This window comes from Pristis pectinata, chromosome 23 (assembly GCF_009764475.1).
Source record: "Pristis pectinata isolate sPriPec2 chromosome 23, sPriPec2.1.pri, whole genome shotgun sequence".
Taxonomy (NCBI): domain Eukaryota; kingdom Metazoa; phylum Chordata; class Chondrichthyes; order Rhinopristiformes; family Pristidae; genus Pristis; species Pristis pectinata.
In genome coordinates this window covers 4,830,325-4,855,866 of record NC_067427.1, presented here as the reverse complement: position 1 = coordinate 4,855,866, position 25,542 = coordinate 4,830,325, and the positions used below count along the sequence as shown (strand labels likewise).

General features: G+C 46.4%; 1 protein-coding gene across 1 annotated transcript in view; it reads right to left on the bottom strand.

Moving 5' to 3' along the window:
* Positions 1–7,121: 7,121 nt before the first annotated feature.
* LOC127582270 (adhesion G-protein coupled receptor D2-like) overlaps positions 7,122–25,542 on the bottom strand; it is a 93,307-nt gene continuing 74,886 nt past the window's right edge. The window contains 3 exon segments of the mRNA XM_052037442.1: positions 7,122–7,139; positions 8,995–9,048; positions 10,446–10,487. Coding sequence (XP_051893402.1) covers positions 7,122–7,139; positions 8,995–9,048; positions 10,446–10,487 — 114 coding nt within the window.

Genomic DNA, 25,542 nt, shown 5'->3' with positions numbered 1-25,542 from the left:
GCAATGTGTTGCCTGGGGTGGTGGTGGAGGCAGATACAATAGAGCGTTTAAGAGGCTCTTAGATAGGCACATGGATGTGCAGAGAATGGAGGGATATGGACCACGTGCAGGCAGAAAGGACTGTCAGTAAATGTTACAAATAGTAAACCAATTACCACCCCATGTGCTTTGTTACATAGAATATAGAACAGTACAGCACAGGAACAGGCTCTTTGGCCCGCAATGTTTGGGCCGAACATGATGCCAAGTTAAACCAATCTCTTCTGCCTGCACATGAGGTGAGAGGGAGGGGTGAGGTAGGGGCTGGTAGGCGATAGGTGGAACCAGGCAAGGAGGGAGATGATGGACAGATGGAGCCAATACGATGTCACTGGGTGTGTTCGGGAAGAGAGGAAGCTGGGTGTTGCTGGTCAGATCAGATTTATTTCCCACCCTAATTGCCATTGAAATAAGGGCAGTTAAGAATCAACCTCATTTATTAAACAGGAAACTAACTGGGGAAAACTTCACATTCAATGATCTCCCTTACAGTTTGTTCTCCTTTAGTTTGGTCGACTAACAGATCAGACCCATTGTATAAATCAAGAGGGTCTAACACCCTGAAAAGCTTCTGAGGTAAATCGAGATTTGTTTCATTTGTAAGAGTTTTGCTGTTGCTGGGACACTTCAAATTAAAAGTAGAATTATTAAAAGAACACGAGAATGGCTGCTAAACGTTGCTTTAATTTATGAAAGTAACCAACTTGAGATGTCAAGTGCATTACTGTTTGCCAGGCTATCACTTGTACTGCCAAGAGCAACAGCCTGGACGAAGAACACGGAATAAAGTGCTTGAAGGAAAAGTGTGGCGGGGAGCACATTCCTGACCTTTCTTCCTCGAGCCAGCTCGGAAACAAAACAGCAGTGTAGTGCTCTGCCTTCCGGGAAAAGCTGGAATTATTCCTCTTGCTTCCAAATGAGCTGCCATTTTTGCCTTCACAATGAAAGGAAACACTTGATGGGCGTCAGCCCTGATGGTGATTAGTGGCACCTCCGTAAGGTGTGGCGCAGATCAATATCATTCAATTTCTTGGACGGAAGCGAGGTGTCAGGTCCTGATCCACACCATTACCAAGTGTTATTGGTCCAAACAACACCTGTCATAATTGGCACCCTAGGTGCAGTGAGGCTGAGCAACATCAAAGAGCCACGTATCAAGGAAGAGAGAAAACCATGAGGGTGGATCGTTGGTCTCTCGCTTTGGACAATACCTCCAACGGCTGCTGCAATGGTCCTGCCAATTAACCCTTCCTTTGTAACTCAGAATTAGAGGAAAACTTCCAGACTGCCCCCCATAAAAAGAGTACTGCAGAAACTGTGTTTAACAAACAGGGACCTCCCAGGCTAATTCCCCTGCTCACTCCTTCTGCAGCCTCTCCTTACTTGGCCTCCTTCGTTGAAGCTCAGTCTAAGCTTGGTGACCAGCATCTCAACTGCTAACTGGATACATTACACCTCCCAGTATCAACACTGTGCGACTATTTCAGATAATGTTCTGCCAGTTACATTGGAACCCCCTCTAGATTCATCTCCAGCTCCTTTACTTGCCTGTTACCATCTTAGAACACAGAACAGTACAACATGGGACCAGGCCTTTCGGCCCATAGTGTCTGTGCTGGCTAACCCCATCTGTCTGCACATGATCCATATCCCTCCATTCCCTTCATGTTTATGTGCCTAAATGCCTCTAAAATGTCCCTCTATATTCATGTGTCTGTCTAACAGCCTCTTAAACACCACTATCGTATCTGCTTCCACCGCCACCCCTGGCAGCCCGTTCCAGGCACCCACCACACTCTGTAATAAAACTTGCCCAGCACATCTCCCTTCAACTTTCCCCCTCTCACCTTAAATTCACGTGCTCTAGTACTTGACATCTCTACCCTGGGAAATAGACTCTGACTGTCTACCCTATCTATGCCTCCCAACTTTATAAACTTTTATCAGGTCTCCCCTCAGCCTCCGTCGCTCCAGAGAAAATAACTCAAGTTTGTCCGTGCTCTCCACTCCATTACAAAATGTTTCTTATGTTCCCTCCTTGCCTTCCCCTTTTCCCCGCGCCTTCAAGCAAATCCCAGACCTGAATCACTAACTGTTTCTCTCTCCACAGACTCTGCCTGGCCAATTGAGAGCTTCCAGCATTTTCTGTTTTTATTTCAGCTTTCCAGCATCTGTAGAATTTTGATTTCAGATCTCTAAGATCAAACAACATCTCTCTAATGGCCTCTCCTCCTTCCCTCTCTCCATGTCGATTGTGGTGTCTCGGACACATGTAGTTCATTCTATAATATTTTGTAGCACCAGCAGCATCCATTTGCATCCATTAGGGAGTGGGGTCCTGAGTGGCAATCTGGAGCTGGGAAATAGGGAGAGTTTCCCCTTTCCTTGATTAATCCAGGAATACTGAGCTCAGATGTAGCCCTGGCAATGAATTAGCTCCCTCAACACAATGACACTAAAAAAACAATTGGTAGGAACTGCTCACAAGGCCATTCACCGCTCAGGCCTGTCCTATCATTCAATGAGATCGTTGCTGAGCTGTGGTCTATTGCATTCACACAATGGATGAAACAGTTGGTGATGCTGCACATGTGTGAGTGTTGGTGGGACATGCTTTCTCTGATTCGGATAGTTGTGTACAAAGGGGAGTGCTGAGGGAGCACTACACTGCCAGAAGTGCCACTTTAGGTCATGCTAAACCGAGGCCTTATCTGTCCTCAGGTGAATGTAAAGAAATTCCATTGTATTATTTTAATAGAAAGTAGGGAATTATATACCCATGCACTGACAGTGATTATCACCAAAGATCAGATCACACAACCATTATTACAGTGCTGCTTATGGGAGCTTGCTGTGCACAAAATGGAAGCTGCATTTCCAACATTACAACATTGACAACAGTGGTTGTAAAATACTTTGTGACGTCTCAAGGCCTTGAAAGGAACACTGGTAACGGGAGTCGTTCTTTGACATTATTTAATTTTGGAAATGAATTATAACGTGTGGATTTCTGCAGAATGAATCTTAAATCTATCGGTTGACCGTAACTTACTTTTTTATCTGGTGTCGTGTTTGCTGAGAAAGACATCAGACCTTCTGCTCCCAGTTCCTCACTGAATGTCTTTGTTTTCCCTAAAATAAAAAGAAGCACAATTAGAGAGGCAACTCAAAGCTTGGAGAGAAAACAACATTTATTCTCAAACAGTCCGTTGGAGGAACTCAGTGGGTCGAGCAGTACCTGTGGGGTGGAAGGAACTGTCGCTGTTTCAGGTTGAAACCCTGCATCAGGATTGAGAGTGGAGAGGGGAGCTGGCCAGCGTGAAGAGGAGGGGGGATTGGTGAGACAGGAGCCCGAGGTGATTGGTGGATTGGTGCACTGAACAGCGGGTGAAAGGTGATGGGCATGTTGAGCCAGGTAGGGGAGGGGAGAGGTGGAGTTGGAGACAGGTCCACCTACCCCTGTCTCCCATCTCCACTCCTTCCCTCCCCTACCTGGCTCAATCTGCCCGCAATCCAAACCCTCCCCCTCCCCTTCAGTCCACCAACCACCTCAGGATCCTGTCTCACCACTCCCCCTCTCTGTTTTATACCAGCCATCTCCCCCCTCTACTCTCAGTCCTGATGCAGGGTTTTGAGCCAAAGCACCAACAATTCCTTTCCCCTCCACAGACGCTGCTTGACCCGTTGAGTTCCTCCAGCAGATCGGTTGTTGCTCCAGATTCCAGCATCTGCAGTCTCTTGTGTCTCCATTTATTCTCAATGCCTGTGAAGCCCTGTTGGGCGACAGACTCTCTGTGGCTTTGCGCAATAGCATTTAGTTGCCTTATATTTCTATCTGCTCTGTTGGTCTGACAATTTTACCGAGGTTTTAATGCAAAAGATAGATATACCGGAAGTGGTATTTATAGTCATTCATTCTCTATATGACTTTTATAGCAAGAATTCCATTGCATTTCCAACATTTGGAAAGGCGAAAGTGTCATTAAAGTGGAAACATTTCATAATAAAAATTTTTTAAAATAAAAAAAAACTGCATTGTGAAGGACCAGAAGTATTATATTCATGATGCTACTCAACGATCAGCAGTCAATAAATAAAGGGCAGGCTGCCTTGCATTTTGTGGCAGGAAGAATAAAAGAGTGCAGAGTTCTGAGATGCAGAGGGATCGGGTGTCCCAGTGCATGGTTCACAAATGGCTAGTATGCAGATACAGCAAGTAATTAGTAAAGCAAGAGAACATTGTCACTTATTGCTGAGAAACTGAATGCAAGAGTAGGGAGGTTACACTCAGTAATAAAGGACGTTGGTGAGACAGATGTTGGTGTACCACATTGGACTCCTTATTTAAGGAAGGACATAAATACAATGGAAGCAGCTCTGAGAAGGTTTACTAGATTAATACCTGGAATGGGTGGGTTGCCCTATGAGGACATGTTGGACAGCTTAGGCTGTATCTGCTGGGGTTTAGAAGAGTGGGAGGGAACTTGATTCAAGATCTTGGGGTCCAAGTCTATAGCTCCCTGAAAATGACACTGCAAGTAGATAGAGTAGTAAAGAAGGTGTGTGGCACACTTGCCTTCACTGGTTGTTGCACTGAGTATAAGAATAAGGAAGTCATGTTGCAGCTGTATAAAACTTTGGTTAAACCACACTTGGAGTATTGTGTGCAGTTTTGGTTGTCCCATTACAGGAAGGATTTGGAGGCTTTGGAGAGGGTGCGGAAGAGGTTCACCAGGATGCTGCCTGGATTAGAGAGCATGTGCTATAAGGAGAGATTGGACAAACTTGGGTTGTTTTCTCTGGAGCGTCAGAGGCTGAGGAGAGACCTGATGGATGGGCACAGGAATATGCAGGGAATGGAGGGATGTGGATCACGTACAGATGGAAGAGGTTTAATCTGGCATCGTTTGGCACAGACATTGTGGGCCAAAGGGCCTGTTCCTGTGCAGTACTGTTCTACGTTCTTAAGGGTTTAGACACGTGAATGAGACAGAGATGAGACAAAATATTTGCTCTCCGAGGATGATAAATCTTTGCGGTGTTCGTGAGGAAGGGGAAGAGAGGAATGAAGGTGTAGCAGGCTCGGTGTGTGGAGGGAACGGGAGAAGGGGAGTTGGGAAAGAGCAAGGAAGAGAGGAGACTGATGTGGGGGGACCTTAGAGAAGAGGGAGTGAGGGAAGTAGAGGAATGAAGGAGGGAGCTGAGGAAGAGGTTGAGAGCAGGATCATGTGTATCTGCACCACTCTGTGTGTGGATACAATGTGTCTGTGGGCAGGTTAGTTGTGAGTAGGTAGTTGTGCGTGAATTCATGCACAGTACATGTGAGTGTTAAGTGTATGTAGCACAGACTGGTCTCCAGTCACTTTGGACCTTTTTGCCATTTTGGACTGAGACCTTGCTTTGCCAAGACTGTATGATAGCTGGTGAACAATGTCTGATCCACGTTGAAAGAAATTACACACGGGCATCTTCTACTCTTATCTGTAGTGGAAACCAGTCATCCTCGATCCCAACTACCTGCCTGAGAGGAACAATATTTCATTGGCTATAAAACCCCCCTGAGTATCCAGAAATTGATGAAAGTTTTGCTATACTGTGAGCTGGGGTGAATTTCTGTACCTGTAGCATGAACTAACACACCACTGAAGGTAGAACACAAAGGTATGTTGCTGCCCCTACACCTCCTGCCTCAGCACCATTCAGGACCCTAGACGGTCCTTCCAGGTGAGGCACCACTTCACATGTCAATCCGAGGATGTCATTTATTGCTCCCGGTGCGGCCTCCTCTACGTCAGTGAGACCCGATGCAGACTGGGTGACCGCTTCATCGAGCACCTTCACTCCGTCGCCACAAAAGCCAGGATCTCCCGGTGGCCACCCACTTCAATTCCACATCCCACTCCCACACCGACATGTCTGTCCACGGCCTCCTCTCCTGCCACATAGAAGCCAGATGCAGGTTGGAGGAGCAACACCTCATCTTCCGCCTTGGGAGTCTCCAACCTGACGGCCTCAACATCGATTTCTCTAACTTCCGGTAACCCCTCCCCTCTTCCCCCCTCACCTTTGTTTTCCCTCACACCTTCTCTTTCCCCTCCCCTGCCCTCATGAGCTGCCCACCTATTCCCCACCTCCTTCCCTTTATTCCATGGTCCACTGTTCTCTCCTACCGGATTCCTTCTTCTTCAGCCGTTTGCCTCTTCCACCCATCACCTCTCAGCTTCTTACATCTTCTTCCCTCCCCCACCCACCTACCTTCCCCCCCTCACCTGGACTCACCTGTCACCTGCCAGCCTGTGCTCCTCCCCCTTCCCCGACTTTCTTATTCTGGCTTCCACCCCCTTCCTTACAGTCCTGATAAATGGTCTCGACCCGAAACATCAACTGTTTATTTCCCTCCATAGATGCTGCCTGACCCGCTGAGTTCCTCCAGCATTTTGTGTGCGTGGCTCCAGATTCCAGCATCTGCAGAATCTCTTGTGTCTCTGTTAGTGTTTACATTGTGTTTTTGGGTTTTGTGCTGATACTCCAAAAAGGTTATAGCGGGAGTGCAGAAACCACAGGTACAACAGGTTACCTTTACTGAAAGTTGATCTCCTGGTTGAATTTGTTGGTTTTGGAGCATCCTTCCCAGGTGAGGGAATGGAACACTCTCCAGCTGTCAGTGAGGTGGTCATTCTCGGGCCGGCAAGGCAGCTCGATGGCCTGGAATGTGTGCCGTTCTGCAGTGAAAAAGGCACATGGTTACAACACATCAGCAAAGGGATTTCCCACCAGATCCAACACCAGTAACCGAGGAAGGGTCAAGAGAGGATGACCCATGGCTGGAGTTCTGGGACTCGCTTCCAGCTGATGTAGTTTACTTGGAATTACATCATTACTCACAGAAATAAAAGATATCTCATTTTCTTTAGGATGTTGGTTTTTAAGTCCTCATTAGAACTTTCTTTGATAGTCCCTATCAAAAACTCCACTGCCCAAAATAGACATGGTGTTTTTAAGGGATACAGGGTCACTGTTACTGGACTAGTTATCCACAGATGTGAGTTCAAATCTCACCACTGAAGCTTGGGAATTCATGCTCAGTTCATTAAAGGGATCTGAAACAAGAAGTTAATCTCTTAACAGTAACCAAGAAACCACCAGATTGTGGTCAAAACCCATCTGGTTCACTAATGTCCTTCAGGAGAGGAGATCTACAGTGCTTACTCCGTCTGGCTAATTCGTGACTCCAGACCCACAACAGTGTGGTGACTCCTAACTGCCCTCTGAATGGTCCAGTCAGTCATTCAGTTCCAGGACAATTTGGAATGGGAACGGGAATAGGGATTCACATTCTGTTAAATAAATCAGTAAATGAAAAGCAAATTAGAAACTATTCTGAAGACCTCTTTTAGCAAGTGGTGACAGGTTGCCGGAGTTGGTTAGTCTACTTTGGACATCTGTACTGCAAAGTCCTGACAAATTTTGGGGCCATTTTTACATCAGGTTGAAAGGGGGGGGGGGGGCGTGGTGTTCAGAAGTATGGTGTAGCCTTGTCTAAACACAACGGTGATTTCAAAATGTGTCAGTCCCTTGCTTTCTACAATTAGAATCAGTTTTTCTTTTGAAGTGGAAATGAAATCATAATAAAGAGTTTTCACTTCCACAATTTTATTGCTTGCTATTCCCACAGATAACTGCTTATTGCTATTCTATAGTGTATAGCCAATAGCACATGTGATATAACACATTAGAACACAGCAGATGAAATAACAGGAGTAGGCTGTACAGCAGCCATTCAGTAAGATTGTGGCTGGCCTGACCTTGCCCTCAGCTCCAACGTTCTGCTGGTTTTCCATCACTCTTGATTCTCCTGCACTGCAATGATCTAGTTCGTCTTTCAGTGTCCTTCCATATGCCTCAGTATCCATAGGTCTTTTGATTAGAGAATTCCAAAGATTCACAGAGAGAAAAATATCCTCCTCACCTCAGTACTAAGTGGCTGAGCCCTTATTCTGAGCTGACACCCGCTTGTCTCCCCCACCCCGGAGGCAACCTCACTACCGCTACCTAGCCAATGAGATCACCTCTCACTGTTCTAAACTACAGAAAGTATAGAGCTAATCTGCTTGTTCTTTCCTCAAAGGACAACCCATTCATTCTACGCATCAATCCAGTGAACCTTCGCTGTCTCAAAGACAAGTATATCCTTTGTTAAATCAAACTATAGTGGTACTCTGGGTGGGATCTCACTAAAACCAGCTATGGGAAGACTTGCTCATTCCTGTACCCCACCATCCTTGCAATAAGGATGCCCAATACACCACGGGCACATCCCTCCCCACCATCGGTAGTACCTACAGGAGGCGCTGCCTCAAGAAGGCAAAATCCATCCATCAAACATCCCCGCCATCCGGGCCGTGCCATCTTCTCACAGCTACCATCGGGCAGGAGGTACAGAAGCCTGAAGTCCCACACCACCAGGTTCAAGAACAGCTACTTCTCTTCAACCATTTGGTTCTTGAACCAACCGGCACAACCCTCATCACTACAGTTTAGCAACACTATGACCAGTTTGATCACTTTGCACAAAAATTGACTTTTTTTGTTCTAATTGTGTTTTTTCTTGTAAAAGTTATGTATAATTTATGTTTAATTTATGTTTTTCTTGTGAATGCTGCTTACATGTTGCTATGTGCCTGTGATGCTGCTGCAAGTAAGTTTTCCATTGCACCTATGCATACACATACTTGTGCAGATGACTATACATGCAACCTTGACTTTGAATAAAGACCAACATTCTATTTGCATTCTGAATTATTTGTGGTTCTGAATGCTATCCTTTTTTTTCTTGTTTGTGGGCACTCTAATCTTCAGAATACCAACATTTAATAGTCTCACGATATTTCATTTTACTGCCCTTGGTGAGGAAAAAATCCACTCCAACAGTATTTTCAAACGAACTGTACCTACCTTGAAAGACAACGCTTTCTTTTTCTCTCTCATTCTCTTAACGGCACTCCTCACCTGTAGAGGAGCAGAATTCACAAAACCTTGTCAGTGAAGTGACCCTGTCAGTGTCTCTGTCACTAGAGGTGAAATTCTCAGCATGCTAGCACTGTGGGAACCTGCTGGTTATTCTGGGGGAGGGAGGAGGGTTGGAACAGGAAATTGGATATTAGAATCATGGGTCATACAGCAGGGAAACAGGCCCTTTGGCCCAACTGGTCCATGCTGACCAAGATGCCCATTTAAGCCAGTCCCATTTGCCTGTGTTGGACCCATATCCTTCTAAACCTTGCCTTTTCATGTACCTGACTGTCTATTAAGGACATGCACTAGCTTAAGAGAGTCCTTTTCACCAAAAAAATATCTAGGTAGTCACTTTTTAACACCTGAACTCAGTGTCTGTAACATGTGAGGCTCATGTACTAATAGGTGCATACCCCTTTAAGGACTGCATCATGTGACCAACAGGGTTTGCAGGAGGATCAAGGGTTGGCCAGGAAGCAGTATCTCCACAGATTTAACCCTAGGCGCTCGTACTGTGTGCATCAGCACTACAGCAGGTGATGGGTGCCAGCCCATGGGGGTCCACGGTAACTGTACCATCTACAACACTGACTTTACTGAGGCAGGAGAGCAGATGGCTGTGTGCCACTGCAAAGGGCTGCAACAAAGCAGCCTGTCACTTGGGTGGCCTCCTCTCGTTCTTTATTAGAGTGAGAGGACCGCTTGCCGTCAATGCCAGATCACGGGATTCCACATCCTTATGTGGAACCCAAGATGCCACACGGATTCCAATTGCCTCCACACTCAGAAGGGGGACTGAGCTTGTCTACTCCATCATGGTCTTTGGGAAAGAAATCTGCCATCCTTCCCAGGTCTAGCCCATATGTGACTCCTGACCCACAGCCACATTGTTGTCTCTGGAATGGGTCAGCAAGTCACGCAAATGTACCGCCCTGCTATGACAAACTGCACATGGACCATTCTGGTTCAAGAAGACGGCTCACCACCAACATTGAGGGCAATTGGTGGGAGGGGGAGGGGGAGGTGTTACTGAATGCCAGGGACTGGTCTTGGCAGAGGCACTACTTCCCAGATGAGGATAGAAACGTGGTTACTTCCAAATAGTATAAAGATGGAAACCCCACAACAATGGTCTCGTACTGTTGAAACTGACAACTCCTCAGTGGAAATCATCCTCAGTTGCTTGCGGGGCACTGCTTCTGAAGCTCAGTACAACTTGTACTGGAGACTCTGGGATGAATTTCTAGTTTGCACATGAAATTTCAAGGGAAGTTACATTAATGAAACAGTTTTACTCTTCCAGCAGTTTATATAATCCATCTTATTGCCAGTACTATGAGTGGGTTCAACTGACTATATAAAAGATACATCAACATAAAAATGTCCCATACCTCGCTGTTGTACAGGGTATACACCAAGAATATATAGAGGCCCTAAAATAAAGCAAAAATAAACAGGTTTGTAAGCACACACTGATTATATTTTGCCTTAATGACGATGCAGTAAAACATAATCATATAATCATCATCAAGTGGGTGCTGTTTTGTATTTTCACATCTGGCCAAAGAACACTTTGAGTCCCCATAAAGTTGTCACATCTGGAGCGCTGTGGTTTCCACACTATTAAAAGGACAGGCAAGTGTAGGATTGACTCGATTTAGCACCAGAACAGGAGATTACAGCTATTGGGAATGATGGAACAGGTTAGGGCTTTTTCTCTTTAGAAGAGGGAAGAGTTAGCGATGAACGAAAGACTCTTTTTGAATTCTAAATGCTTGAGATAAGGCAGTGGAGGAGAGAATGTTTCCATCTGGGAGTGGATTTAAAACTGGGGGTCATAAGCACAAGACAGTAATAAATAAATCCAGGAGGAAATCAAGACAATGTCTTCAGTCAGTGCCAGAGGAAGTGGTCAAAGCAAATAACTTAAATGCTTTCAGAGAGAAAGCCAGCACATACATAAACAAAAAGGTAGCGTAAGGTGAGGCAAACGGAATGGGAGGAGACTGTATGGTTCAAACGTCAACATAGGTTAAATGGGCCCAATGTCCTGTACAGGTGATGTATCTCCATGCAACCCATTACTTAGAGAAAGGCCCTCTCTGCTTAGTGCACTCACTGCAGTACACGCTGGTGCATTGTCTCAAGCATTCAGTGCAGATCTGAATGAAGTTGTCAGCAGAAAAAAACCATAAGTCAGGAATGGAAGAGGTAGAGTAAGATTGCCCAGTGAAGTTCAAGGGTAATCTCAAAGAGACAAGCAAGATTCTCATCAACAAGACGTTGAGCAAATTTTTCATCAGGCTGGCAAGTCTAGAATGGGGGCCACCACCTCTGGGTAAAGAGTTAGTCCTTTAGGATTGAGATGAAATGAGATCTCTCCACTGAGAGGGCTGTGGTTGTTCAGATGTTGAGTATATTCAAAGCTGAAATTGTTTTCTTGGGCACACAGGGATACAGAGACTGGGTAAGATGGTGTACTTAAGGGACAGCATCTTACTGAAAGGTGGAGTGAGGTTGAGGGACCAGTACTGCCCACTCTTCCTCTTATTCCTCATGTTCTATTGTACCCTCATCACACCACAAGTCCCCTTGTTTAGCCTACCTTCCCAGTCTGCCATTTTAGGTAAGATCACAGTTGACCAAATAATTACTGGTTGAAATTCAATGCCCTCCAACATCTTTGACATCAGAGATTTAACTGGAAATTCTTCAATGGTACTTACATCTGTCTTCCTTAAGCCTGGAATTAAGAACCACTCTTCATTATAATCGTGCTCACTCCAAATGCCTTGATGCCATAAGAATGTGCTGGTCAAAGGTGAAATGCTGATTGAGGTTTCTATCCGATTTTGATTGGACAATTGTGAGGGCTTACTGTGTAAAGACTTACAGAATTAGCTATTTCTTTTTGCTGTTTTTATAGAAATCCTGATCAAAGCAAAAGTCTGGTCCAAACTAAGCATTTTTTGGCAAACAAATTACGTGTTTATCGGGATTCAATTGTAATTGGCTTCCTCCGTCTTCCAGCAGAGCAGGACAGACAGGGTCGCAGACGTCTTTAGGGCCACACTCAATACCCAGTCAGCAACAGATGTGCTTTGATGGGCCGGCAGTCCATCTTCTCTCTTGGGACGGAAAGCTCGCTCCCACACAAAACTCTATCCTGCAGGAGGGCACATGGGATCCACTGAGAGAAGTGGCTTCAATTCGAAAATTTAAAGTGCAAATCTGCTGGACTAAACTGAAAACGCTTTGTCCTGTTCCCCTTATTTTAAGAAAAACTTATTCTAAATTATGACAGACAATTCATCAATGATTTAATATCTTTGCAGTAACTCTGATATTGATGACTGAAACGATCACTTCCAGTCCTTTTGTAACAAATATGTCATAACTTAAATTTTAAAACATTATTGTGAATTATTAGATACTATTAACAATGGAATCTAATAGTAGATTTTGCTTATCACAAAATACTCCAGAAGGAGAAATGCTGCCAAATTTTGCTCTCTGCCAATGGTATTCTTCTGTGTGTGATAACACATGTAATATACAAAAGGAAATGTACTTCATGTTTGCTGTAGTTGTTCCAGAAGTTTTAAACTGATGTGTGCATTTGACACTTGGCCAGAATATTCTGATAACATTTCCAAAATGGAGTCTGTCCAAGATATTCTCACGTGAAAACAGGCCTGTAACAATATTGCTGAAGTTTAGCTTTACCAGAAACTCTAGCTTCAGAATATTTTGCTTTCTTTCATTTATACTTTCTTGCTCCTTGTCGGAAAGTTGTGTTCAAGATCCTCTCCAAAAACACGAGCACCTCTGAGGCGACATTCCCAGCGGCATATCAAGGGAGTGCCACACTGTCAGAAGTCCCATCCTAAAGTTGATGCATTAAGCCAAGGGCCTATCTGCTTGTAAAAGATCTGGTGTTGATATGATGAAACAGATATTTTAACAGTAAGGGAAGCTTCCCTTGGTGTTATTTTGACACAGAACAAGGGGATGTCCCCCAATATCCAGGGACCTGTATTTATCCCCCAATCAACATTTTCTGATCAGCGGCACATCAGCTGTTTCTGGGATCTTGCTACATGCAAAGTGGCTGCTCATTTCCCACATTTCAATGGCTGCCTGTGGATTCAGGATGTGATGGAAGCTGCCACAGAAATCCACAGAAATCTCATGCCCTCCTGTCCCTCTAGTTATTTACCAGTAATTCCTGTCCTGCACAAACTGAACACCGGCAGATTGAGCGTTCTCAGACACTCAAACACGCTGGTCTTTTCAGGCAGTTGCTTGGGCTCGAGAGTTACCTCCCTCCGCTACAGCGAGGAGCAGGAGATGCCTGTGCTCGTCGGCTTTTCATGTAGGGTGGCTGTGGCACACTAGATACCTCAGGACCTTGATGGAGTGACAACTTGGACCAGATCCTGCTGTATGGACTCAACACACACACACACACACACACACACACACACACACACACACACACACACACAGACAGACACACAGAGAGACACACATACACAGACAGACACACAAGCAGACAGACACACTCAAAGACGTACACAGACACACAGACACACAGACACACATATACACAGACACACAAACAGACACACTCACAGACATACACACACACACACATACACACACACACACAAACACAGACAGACACACAGAGAGACACACATACACAGACACACAAGCAGACAGACACACAAAGATGTACACAGACACACAGACACACAAACAGACACACTCACAGACACACGCACGCACACACACACACACACACACAGATACCTGTTTCCATTCTAATTACATTCAGATGCACTCTATCCACACACACAACCGAAATATTTGATACTTGACAACACTTTATTAGGAAGAGTCGTGTGTTACAGAATTTGATTTAATTTTCAGTTCCTCAGGGTGACGCAGGGGGGCAGCGGGTAGTGCTGCTGCCTCATGGCTCCAGTGACCCACATTTGATCCTGACCCTGAGCGCTGTCTGTGTGGAGTTTTGACGTTCTCTCTGTGACCACGTGGGTTTCCTCCCACATCCCAGAGACGTGTGGGTTGGTAGGTTACTTGGCTGCTGTAAACCGTCCCTGGTGTGTCGGTGAGGGGTAGAATCTGAGGTGGGGGGGGGATGGGAATGTGGGGAGAATAAAATGGTAGGGTAGGATTAGCGAAAACAGGTGACTAATGGCCGGCATGGACTTGGTGGACTGAAGGGCCTGTTTCCGTGCTGTATGAATCCAAGACTCCATTAACCAGAGTTCTGTCATCATCTACAGCCAATCACAAGACACTGTTGTCCCACAGAAGACCAGCAACTATTGATTTAATTTATAGTCGGCCTGGGAGCAGTGCTCATGTCAGGCAAGGGAAGTAAACCAGCAGCTCCTGCTCAGGAAAATAAATCAAAATGGAAGGAAAATCCATCGTTAACTGGATTCCAAATGAATGTGCGGTTACAAGACCAACTTGCAATCGGAAAGGAGCTGCAGTAGAGAACTAGGTTCAGGAGCCACGAAGGAAGCGAACCAAGTCGGAACCAACTGGCTTGTTGGGTTTCTGAGTGCATGTACGGTCGAGTGGAATTGAAGAGGCAGCTAAGCAATGGGGATAAACCAGGACAAGGTGTGGCTGGGGCTGCAGTTCTACCAGCCAAGTTGAGGATTTAGGGGCAGGGTGGTGGATCACAAGGACATGAAGGAGGAAAAGAAGGATGGGTACCTGGCCCATGGAGTCGATTCGCTGCCTTAGGGAGTCAAAGGCAACGGACTCCCTGGTCAAGGCACCCACATCTTTTTCCCTTCCCTCTACAGTCCAGATGAAGGGTCTCGACCTGAAACATTTCCCTCCACAGATGCTGCTCGACCCACCGGGTTCCTCCAGCATCTTGTTTATTGCTTCAGATTCCAGCATCTGCAGTCTCGGGAATCCATCAAGTTGTCTTCTCTGGTTTGGCTCAGCCAGGAAAGTGGAACTGAGGCCAATGGTCAGATCGGCCATGAACAGGGAGTGGGGGCTGTGGGGTTGCACTGACCACTGCTATTGCTTATGTTCTTACATATCAGCACATGATGTTGCCTGGATTAGGTTCTGACTGTCTACCCTATCTATGCCTCTCATAATTTCATGGACTTCTATCAGGTCTCCCCTCAGGCTCCGCCGCTCTAGAGAAAACAAACCTAGTTTGTCCAACCTCTCTCTATAGCACATGCCCTCTAATCCAGGCAACATCCTGGTAAACCTATTTTGACCTTCTCCAAAGTCTTGACATCCTTCCTGTAATGGGGAGACCAGAAATGAATGCAATACTCCAGATGTGGCCTAACCAGAGTTTTATAAAGCTGCAACATAACTTCCTGACCCTTAAACTCAATGCCTTGACTAATATTGCTCAAGCTCCCTTCATTTTAAATGCTACACTCTCTTACTCAGCTTCAAAGGGTAGAGCTTTCTCAATGACAGCCACAATGACTGTTGAGAAGCTTTGTATGAATTTGTTGATTTATATCAGGTCAATTCTTGTATGCTTCAGTCTTGGAGCAGGACCACAGCCCTGGAAACCAGTCCCTTCAGCGGACACCTGCAAACCTCGAGATCCAGCCTGAAGATCTGGCACCCCACAGCTTCTTTCTGATGTGTGAGCATCCTTCCAACTTAGAAATATCTCTAGGGCTTTTTTTTAAGAGTTGATCTCCTATCCACAGTTTGAGGTTTAATTCCAATCCTCTTGAACTCTGCTCCATTATTTTAATTAACAAAGCAGCAACAATTTGAAAACTGCAAAACATCACAATTGCAGGTGGTGCATTACTCTCAGCTGTGGTGGGGGAGGGATCTGCCTGTAATGTGCAATTATTTCATAAGGAATTATTCTATCGTTACTTGAAGGGTTTCCATGCACTTATTCCGTGTATCTACACCAAACTGCTTACAATTCCCATTACTCACATTGTGATCAAATGTTCTACTTCAGATTAACGTTTTGCGTATTAAGGTAGGCACTAGCCGTTACTAAGATGCAAATTCCAGTGACCTCAGTATCTCATTGCCAAGCAATGGCTGAAAGCTCAAGGCACATTTAATGCTTTAAGGACATGAAGAACACTCAACTGTACATAGTCGAACCAGTTGACTAGTTGAATATAGGGAGGCTCTGGCACCCCCACCCCAACCCCCGCCCTACACCACACACTGCTCCTCCCACCCCCTTCCTCTCTGGGGCCTCCCTCTCTCCAGGCTTTGCCTTCTGTGGCCTCTGCTCTGCTTCTTCCCCCGTCTACTCTAATTCTGCATCCCACCTTGCACGTCCTCCAGCCCACTCCCAATCCCCCCTTATCCCCTCACCCTACCCTGACCTCTCCTCCTGCTCCCCTCCATCCACCTCCTATCCTCCATTGCACTCTTCACCCCGTACCATTCCCAACCCCTCTCACCCCTTCCCTCTCACCAGCCCAGCCCCCCCACCCTTCCTCCTCTTGCCCAAACTCTAACCCCTGCCGGGTCTTTACCATCACCCCCCCTGACCTCCTGCTCTCTGAGGCCGAACGGTCTGTTCTCAGCAAAGGCCTCACCTTCGTACCTCTACGCCTTCACCTCAATGAATTCCAAGCCCGGCACGATGCCAAGCTCTTTTTCTGCCACCTCCGCCTCCGTGCCTTCTCCTTTGGTAAGAAATCTTCTCCCCCTCCTGATGACCTGTTCTCCTGCCTCCTGCCCTCTTCTTCCACCTGGACTCCCCCACTGGGCCTGTTACCCTTCCTGGACCTATTCAGAGCCAACTGTCGGCGCAACATCAGCCGTCTTGATTTTTCTGCCCCCCTCACCCACTCCAACCTCACCCCTTCTGAACGCTCTGCTCTCCACTCCCTCCGCACCAACCCTGACATTGTCATCAAACCAGCCGACGAAGGTGGTGCCATGGTAGTCTGGCATACTGACCTCTACCTTGCAGAGACCATACACCAGCTCTCAGACATTTCCTCTTATCTACCCCTGAATCATGACCCCACCAAGGACCACCAGGACATTACCTCCCGCAGCATCACTGACGTCACCACCTCAGGAGATCTTCCCCCCACAGTTACCAACATGATAGTCCCGCAACCTAGGACTGCCTGCTTCTATGTCCTCCCCAAAATCCACAAGATGGACTGTCCCAGCAGACCTACTGTCTCTGCATGCTCTTGCCCCATCGAGCTTGTATCCTCGTACCTGGACGCTATCCTGTTCCCCCGGTCCAATCCCTTCCCACCTACATTCGTGACACATCACACGCTCTCCAACTCTTCCATAGCTTTAAGTTCTCCAGCACGCACAACCTCATCTTCACCATGGACGCCCAGTCCCTATATACCTCCATTCCCCATCATGACGGCCTCACCGCCCTCCGCTTCTTTCTTGACCAGAGACAGAACCAGTCCCCTTCCACTAACACTCTCCTCCACCTGGCTGAACTTGTCCTCACCCTAAACCACTTTCAATACCTTGTACTTTCTACAGACCAAGGGTGGAACCATGGGCACTCGCATGGGCCCCAGCTATTCCTGCCTCTTCGTTGGCTACGTTGAACAGTCTCTGTTCCAAACCTACTCCAGCCCCATTCCTTAACTCCTTCTCCGCTATATAGAGGACCGCATTGGTGCCACCTCTTGTACTTGTGTGGAACTCGACAGTTTCATAAATTTCGCCACGAATTTTCACCCTGCTCTCCAATTCACTCAGACCATCTCTGACATCTCTCTCTCCTTCCTCAATCTCTCCATCTCCATCTCAGGAGATTCCTCATCCACTGACATCTTCTACAAACCCACTGACGCCTACAGCTGCCACGATTACAGCTCCTCCCACCCCGTCTCTTGCAAGGATGCTATCCCTTTTTCTCAATTTCTCTGCATCTGCTCCCATGATGAGGCTTTCCACTCCAGGGCATGCGAGATGTCCAACTGCTTTACTAACCATGGCTTCCACTCTACTATGGTCGAGAGAGCTCGCACCCGTATCTCTGCCACTTCCCGCACCTCCGCTCTCATCCCTGCACCTCCCAGACCCAGCAGGGATAGGGCCCCCTTGTTCTCACATTTCGTTCCACCATCCCATGTATCCAACACATCATTCTCCGCCACTTCCGCCATCTCCAACGGGACCCCACCACCAAGCATATCTTCCCCTCCCCACCCCTTTCTGCCTTTCGCAGGGACCGTGCTCTCTGCAACTCCCTAGTTCACTCCTCCCTCCCTACCCATTCCGCTCCCACCCCGGGGACTTTCCACTGTCACCGCCATAGGTGCAACACCTGCCCCTAGACCACCCCCCATCACCTCCATCCAGGGACCCAAACAGTCCTTTCAGGTGAGACAGGGATTCACCTGCACTTCCCTTAATATCACCTACTGCATTCGGTGCTCCAAGTGTGGCCTCCTCTACATCGGTGAGACCAAACGCAGACTAGGTGACCGTTTCGCGGAACCGTCTGTAACCGCGATCCGCATCTCCCCGTTGCCAGTCAGTTCAACTCCCCCTCCCACACTATCATTGATATGTCAGTCCTCGGCCTCCTCCGCTGCCGGGAGAATTCCAAGCGCAAACTGGAGGAACAGCACCTCATTTTCTGTCTTGGGACCTTGCAGCCTAACGGCGTGAACATTAAATTCTCCCACATTAGGTAATCCCCACACCCACCCCTCTCACCTCCACATCCCCCCCAACCGTGCCTTCTTTTCTTCCCTTTACCAGCCTCTCTCTCTTTTTTTAACCCCCTTTTTTCCTCCTTACCTGTGACCCATCCCCCGGTGGATCTGCTCTCCCCTCCTCCCCCACACCTGCCTATCACTATCTCTTAGCTGCATCTACCTATCACCCTGCCTCCCCTCTTTTATCCACCTATCACTGCTCTGCTTTTCCCTCCTATATAATGAGCTTCCCCTTTTCCTACCTTCAGTCCTGAAGAAGGGTCCTGACCCGAAACGTTGACCGCCTGCTTTTCTCCACGGATGCTGCCTGACCTGCTGAGTTCCTCCAGCATCAGCGTATTTCTCAACTGTGCACATGGCACCAGTGTGACTCAACGCTGAGTTCACAGTTTCAGATAACGTTCTGCTTCTCCTGCTCGTACCCCCTCTAGATGTGTCCTTATGACTTTATCTGGGCTCTTATCACCCTCGTCTGCCCTGCACTGTCACCTCTTTTGCCATTTAATCTCTCTTGCCCTCCACCCTCTCACCGACTTCCCCACGATTTTGTCCTCCTATTCTATCTCTCCCTTCCACCTTAAAACCCATTACGCCTTGGACTTTCCACAGCTCTGATGAAAGGTTGTCAACCTATAACGTTGACCCTGTTCCTTTCTCCCTGGACACTGCCTGACCTGTTGGGTATCCCCAGCATTTACTGTCACTTAATATTCCAGGGAAAGAGCATTTTTTCCACTTTAATGGCCTGGAACATACTCTCAGTGGTCATTGCATCCTGGACTTTGGTGGCTACACACTGTGGTGATGATAGGTCACAATGTGAGCTACATGGCCATGGAAGTGCCAATTCTGTATAGTAATCAATTGTACATCCCCTTCCATTGTGTAGCCTTTGAACAACATCCCTCGATTGAGTGAACTCAGAGGTCACTCAGTTTAACATTGGGAAGTGATATTAGGCTAAGGACCTGAAGATACTAATTGAATGCACACACCAGCATTTCTTATTTGTGCTTCAGCCTCATGCCTGACTTGATGAAAGATTTGCCAGAGGCAGGTCCTCCCCAGGTCATGGCAGGGTTCTGTTCTGTGAACTGTTCGTAACCCAAACGGTTTGCAAGTCGGGAACGTGGCCGGGAACCCAGGCGGCAGGAGATACTGGCAGCCCCGCAACAGCCAGAAAATCCAGCCCGTTGGTCTCCCAAACGCTCGAGCGTATGTACGGGCTGTACAGAGGTCGGGCCTTGGTAACCTGGGGAGGAGCTGTGCTGATGTTGAACTTATTGGCTAAATCACACTGGCTATGGCCAGTGGTTTCAGAGGGAACTGCCAGCACTTGGGTAAAAAATGATACAGCCTCGTCTTAGAGCCATTATAGAGTCGCTATAGCACAGGAGGCCATTCAGCCCATTGTGTCCTTGCTAGCTCTCTGTAGGGCAATCTAATCATTGACATTCCTTCAGTCTATTTTGCCCCAGAAATGTATTTTGCTCAAGAACCTATCCAATTTCCCAGTGAAATCATTGACCTTCTCCACTTCCCTCACCCTCTTGGGCTGTGAGTTCCAGGTTGTTGCCACTTATGGCGTCAACGAGGTCTCTCACACATCCCCTGCACCTACCCAACCTCTAACTCCACACCCACTTCACATAAGTCTGAGCCTCCATGGACCACAGGTTAATGGCAACAACTTTTCATTGTCTATTTTATCCAAATCTGTCCTAATCTTGTGCGCTGGTATACACTCAGTCCTCGTTATCCATGATAGGGGCACAGACTTTACCTGCTGTGACAGGCTGATCATCCATCTCAATGTTCCTCACCTCTGCGCATAATCCTTTATGCCTTTTGTGTCTAGAAATCTATCTACCTCCTTGGTGACTTGGTCTCCACAATGCTCTGTGGTAGAGAATTCCACAGGTTCACCACCCTCTCACTGAAGATATTTCTCCTCATCTCAGTCCTTAATGTCTTACCCAGTATCCTGAGCCTGTGGTAGAACCATACAGGAATAGGCCCTTCAGCCCATATGTCTGGGCCGACCAATGATGCAACTTAAACTAATCCCACCTGCCTCCACAGGTCCATACCTTTCCTTTCCCTGCCTGTTCTGCATTCAATTATTGTTTTACCTTGTACTACCTCAATACACTGTGTAATGGATTGATTTGTACGATTGGTATGCAAGACAAGATTTTCACTGTACCTCGGTACATGTGACAATAATAAACCGATTCCGATTCATGTACCTGTCTAAACGCCTCTTAAATGTCACTACTGTATCTGCTTCCAGCACCTCCCCTGGCAGTGCGTTCCAGGCACCCACCTCTCTCTGTGTAAAAAAAATACTGCTTCATAAATCTCCTTTAGCCTTTCCCCCTCTCACCTTAAAGCTATGGCCTCAAGTATTTGACATTTCCACCCGGGGACAAAAGTCTCTGACTATCTACCCTATCTAAGCCTCTCATGACCTATAAACTTCTATCTGCTTGCCCCTCAGCCTCAACGCTCCAGGGAAAACAACCCAAGTTTGTGCAACCTCTCCTTATAGTTAATACTCTCTGATCTAGGCAACATCCTCTCCAAAGCTTTTATATCCTTCCCGTAATGAGGTGACTAGAACTGCACACAGTACTCCAAATGTGGCCTAACCAAAGTTTTATACAGCTGCAACATGAAATCCTGACTTTTATACTCAATACCCTGATGGATGAAGGCAGATATGCCGTGTGCCTTTTTTTACCATCCTATCTACTTGTATTTCCACTTTCAGAGAGCTATGGACTTGCACCCCAAGATCCCACTGTACATCAGTGCTCCTCAGGGTCCTGCCATTTGCTGTATACTTTCTCCTTACATTTGATCTCCCAAAGTGCAACACCTCACACTTGCCTGGATTAAGCTCCATCTGCCATTTCTCTGCCCAATTTCCAACTGGTCTCCAGCAACCCGGGTTCATTCCGGCTGCTGTCTGTAAGGAGTTTGTACGTTCTCCCCGTGTCTGCATGGGTTTCCTCCGGGTTGCTCCGGTTTTCCTCCCACATTCCAAAGACGTACGGGTTAGGAAGTTGTGGGCATGCTATGTTGGCGCTGGAAGCATGACGACACTTGCGGGCTGCCTCCAGAACACTCTACGCAAAAGATGCATTTCACTGTGTGTTTTGATGTACATGTGACTAATAAAGAGATTTTATCTTATCTACTGAAACTTTGACAACCTTCTTCACTATCCATAACTCTGCCAATTTTTGTGTCATCTGCAAACTTACTAATCAGACCACCTTCATTTTCATCCAAACCATTTATATATATCACAAATAACAGAGGTCTCAGCACTGATCCTTGAGCAACACTGCTGGTCACAGATGTCAGGTCAGAGTAACATCCCACCACTGCCACCCTCTGTCTTCTATGGCCAAGCCAATTTTGAATCCAACCTTCCAAGTCTCCATGGATCCCAAGTGCCACCATGAGGAACTCTGTTGAAAGCTTTATTAAAGTCTGTGTATACAACATCCACCACCCGACCCTCATCAATCACCATCATCACCTCCTCGAAAAACTCAGTCAAGTTTGTGAGGTGTGACCTCCCCTGCACAAAGCCATGCTGACTATACCTAATAAGTCCATGCTTTTCCAGATGCTGGGAAACACACCAATAAACAGTCTAAATGTATTACTATCATTAATGCTTCACTTGAATTTAAAACTGGGGCTCACTGTTCGTATAAAAGTTCACTTACATTCTCTAAAATGACCTGATTGAGATGCCTGATATCTCCAAGAGAAGCTGGGACACCTGGTGTGGCCTTCTTCATTTGAATGGAAGTCAGTCACCTTCACGAAAAACTGAAGGTAATTAGTTATTTTTTTATGTTATTCTAATTAGAATTAACAAGTCTTCAATAAGTTTACATAGCTTGAATATCATTTTAAAGTTTTTGAATTAGTTTGCTAATATTTTTCGATGTTTTTAATTATTTAAATTCTGTTTCTGACCGTCTCTCGCCATCAGGTGTTTACAGGCAGTGGATCAGGCCTCTGGTAATTCAAGCCAAGGCCATCTGGGCAAGGGGCTCAGTTTCTGCTGCTTGAGCCCCAGACGCTGCTCGCCGATGGCTGTAGTAGCCACGTTATTGGGATACTGAGAATTGTGCAGCTGCAAAGGCCAAGTCCAACTGTGAGGCGCGGGCGGTGTCTTGCATGATCTGGCGCAAGTTTCCTGCATTTCCTGTTTTATTTCAGATTTCCAGCACTCACTTGTGCAAGCATAATGCAAAATATGAAGCGCACTTAATAGACACCAAATAAGCAGGAGTCAAAGGCTTACTACGTTAGATCATTACTCCTCTGCAGTCTGCAGATCCCAGTGTGAGAGGGTCCCTGCCCACTAACATCTACATAATCTATCTCTGTTCACCAGAGCATGTACGATAGTGTAAGAGGTTCTGCATAGGGCACTGAATGCAGATAAATGAGACTGTTTAAAATGTTATACCGAAGGCAAGAGTTGAGGCATGCCACTTCATGTTCTGCTGACCTGATTTATGCTATCAGCTTGTATTTAATCAGCACTAGATAACACAGCTAAGATCCCTGCGATCTATCTTGTATGATTTCCTGACCAAATGCTGTTCCTCATTTGGAACATTTTGGCAGGGTAATATTGTTGGATTTGTGCCACTGACCTGTCCTTCGACAGAATACCGAGCACTCCTACAGGAGCAGCTTTGCTGGTTAATTTGCCAAACCAAGCAACTTTGACGAATTTCCAACGCAGTTTTAGATTAACTCGAACCCAGCTGCAAGTCCCGAGCCCTGGGAAAACTGACTGCTTGCCATCTTCACAAAGAGGACAAAGGTATAAGTTACTTAATTTGGGGATAAAAATAGATATTCAATGTGCCCCTTGTTTTTCTTACCCTACAAAGACTGTGTGCAACAATGGACTGCTCGGAAGTTATTCAACTTAAAAAATAATCACTGAAATTTCCAAAAGGGCCTTTATCACAACATAATTGCTAATGTTCAGAAAACAACGCTCCAAAAATTGGAAAAATGCATATTTTTGGAAATGGAGCACAGCGTTATAAGAATGCTTCTGAAATTATATCAGTTTCTTCTTTGTAGAAAATAGTAAATAGAGTAAAACTCCAATAATCTGGCATCTGATTATTCAGATAGTTTGGCATCTGGTTCACTTGTTAGTCCAGAATGTGAGTCATGGTCTAGAGTGTAAGCAGGAAACTCAATCAGAGCAGTGTGACTGGAGCTGGTGACTGGACTGTGGGTCTGGTGTGTGACTGGAGCTGGTGACTGGACTGTGGGTCTGGTGTGTGACTGGAGCTGGTGACTGGACTGTGGGTCTGGTGTGAGACTGGAGCTGGGGTTCAGATCTGGAACACCAGGGATGAGGAATGTGGGTAGGTTTGCAGCCGGAGCCAGGATCCACTCTGCTTGTATATTTCCCGCTCCCTTTGAACTTGGCAGGTTCCCTGGAAAGTTTATTATACTACTGAAAAAGTGTAAAAGGAGTGAAATGGAAGTGTGTTTGGGTACTAACAGGAATAACATCCAACAGTCCGGACAATCTGCCAGCCGGCAGAACTAACGTGCCGGATTATTGGAGTTTTACTAGTTTGGGAGCAGAAAACCATAGATTAACTCCTTTACGGCAACTGTGTCCATGGCTGTCATGGTTATCAGCATCATAGTGGCTGTACCTCAAAAACAATGTGAAGATATTGGACACTCTGAGAGATCTGATAGGCCACAAAATAAATCCAAGTTGCTTCATACAGACAGAAGGCAGAAGAAATTTCTCATCTGTTCTATGTCCTAAACCCACAACATATAAATGATGAACTCTTGTTTCTGAAATTCAGTACAATTCCATACACCACACAGTACTCACACACCTACCACTTACAACGGAGCCCGGAAATGAGCACAATCATTCTCTTTCCCAAGCTGAAGCAGGTTGTGGAGGTGGCGGCTGTATTTTCATTTGTGGATGTGAACGTCCCCTGCAGTGGCAGCGCTTCTCACCCATCTCTGGCTGAACGGGGCAGACAGTAAAGAAGTCACACAAGATGCTGGAGGAACTCAGCAGGTCCTCCAGTGTCTTGTCAGGAACTCCAGCAGATCGTTTGTCGCTCCAGATTCCAGCATCTGCGGTCTCTTGCGTCTCCGGACAGTAAGGAGTGAACCAGGTTGTTGGGTCTGGGGTCACCTGGAGGCCAGACTGGGTAAAATGGTGGATTCTCTTCCCTGAAGCACATCAGTGAAACAACTTTTTTCACAAAAATCCAATAATCGTGTGCTGACGTTATTGAGTTTAGCTTTAATCCCAGATTTCTCTGATCGAATTTGAATTCCGCTGCTGTGCTGGTGAGATTTGAACTTGAGTTTTTGGATTAATCACCCCAAATTATGGCTGGTAGTCTGGTAAATTAAATACAACACTCTCATACCCCTAACCTACTTGTAGCAAAGTGACAAGCATACTTGTTACCTCATTACAAGTAGAATTGTGGAGCCATGCAGCATGGAAACAGGTCCCTCAGTCCACATCGAACATCAAGCACCTGTTTACACTAACCCCACGCTAATCCTAATTTACTCCCCTCACACGTCCATCATCTCCCCCTGGATTCAATCACTCAACTATACTCCGGAGCAATTTACAGCAGCCAATTAAACCTCGAGCCCACATGTCTGTGGGATGTGGGAGGAAACTGGAGCATAGAGTCACAGAGAGATACGG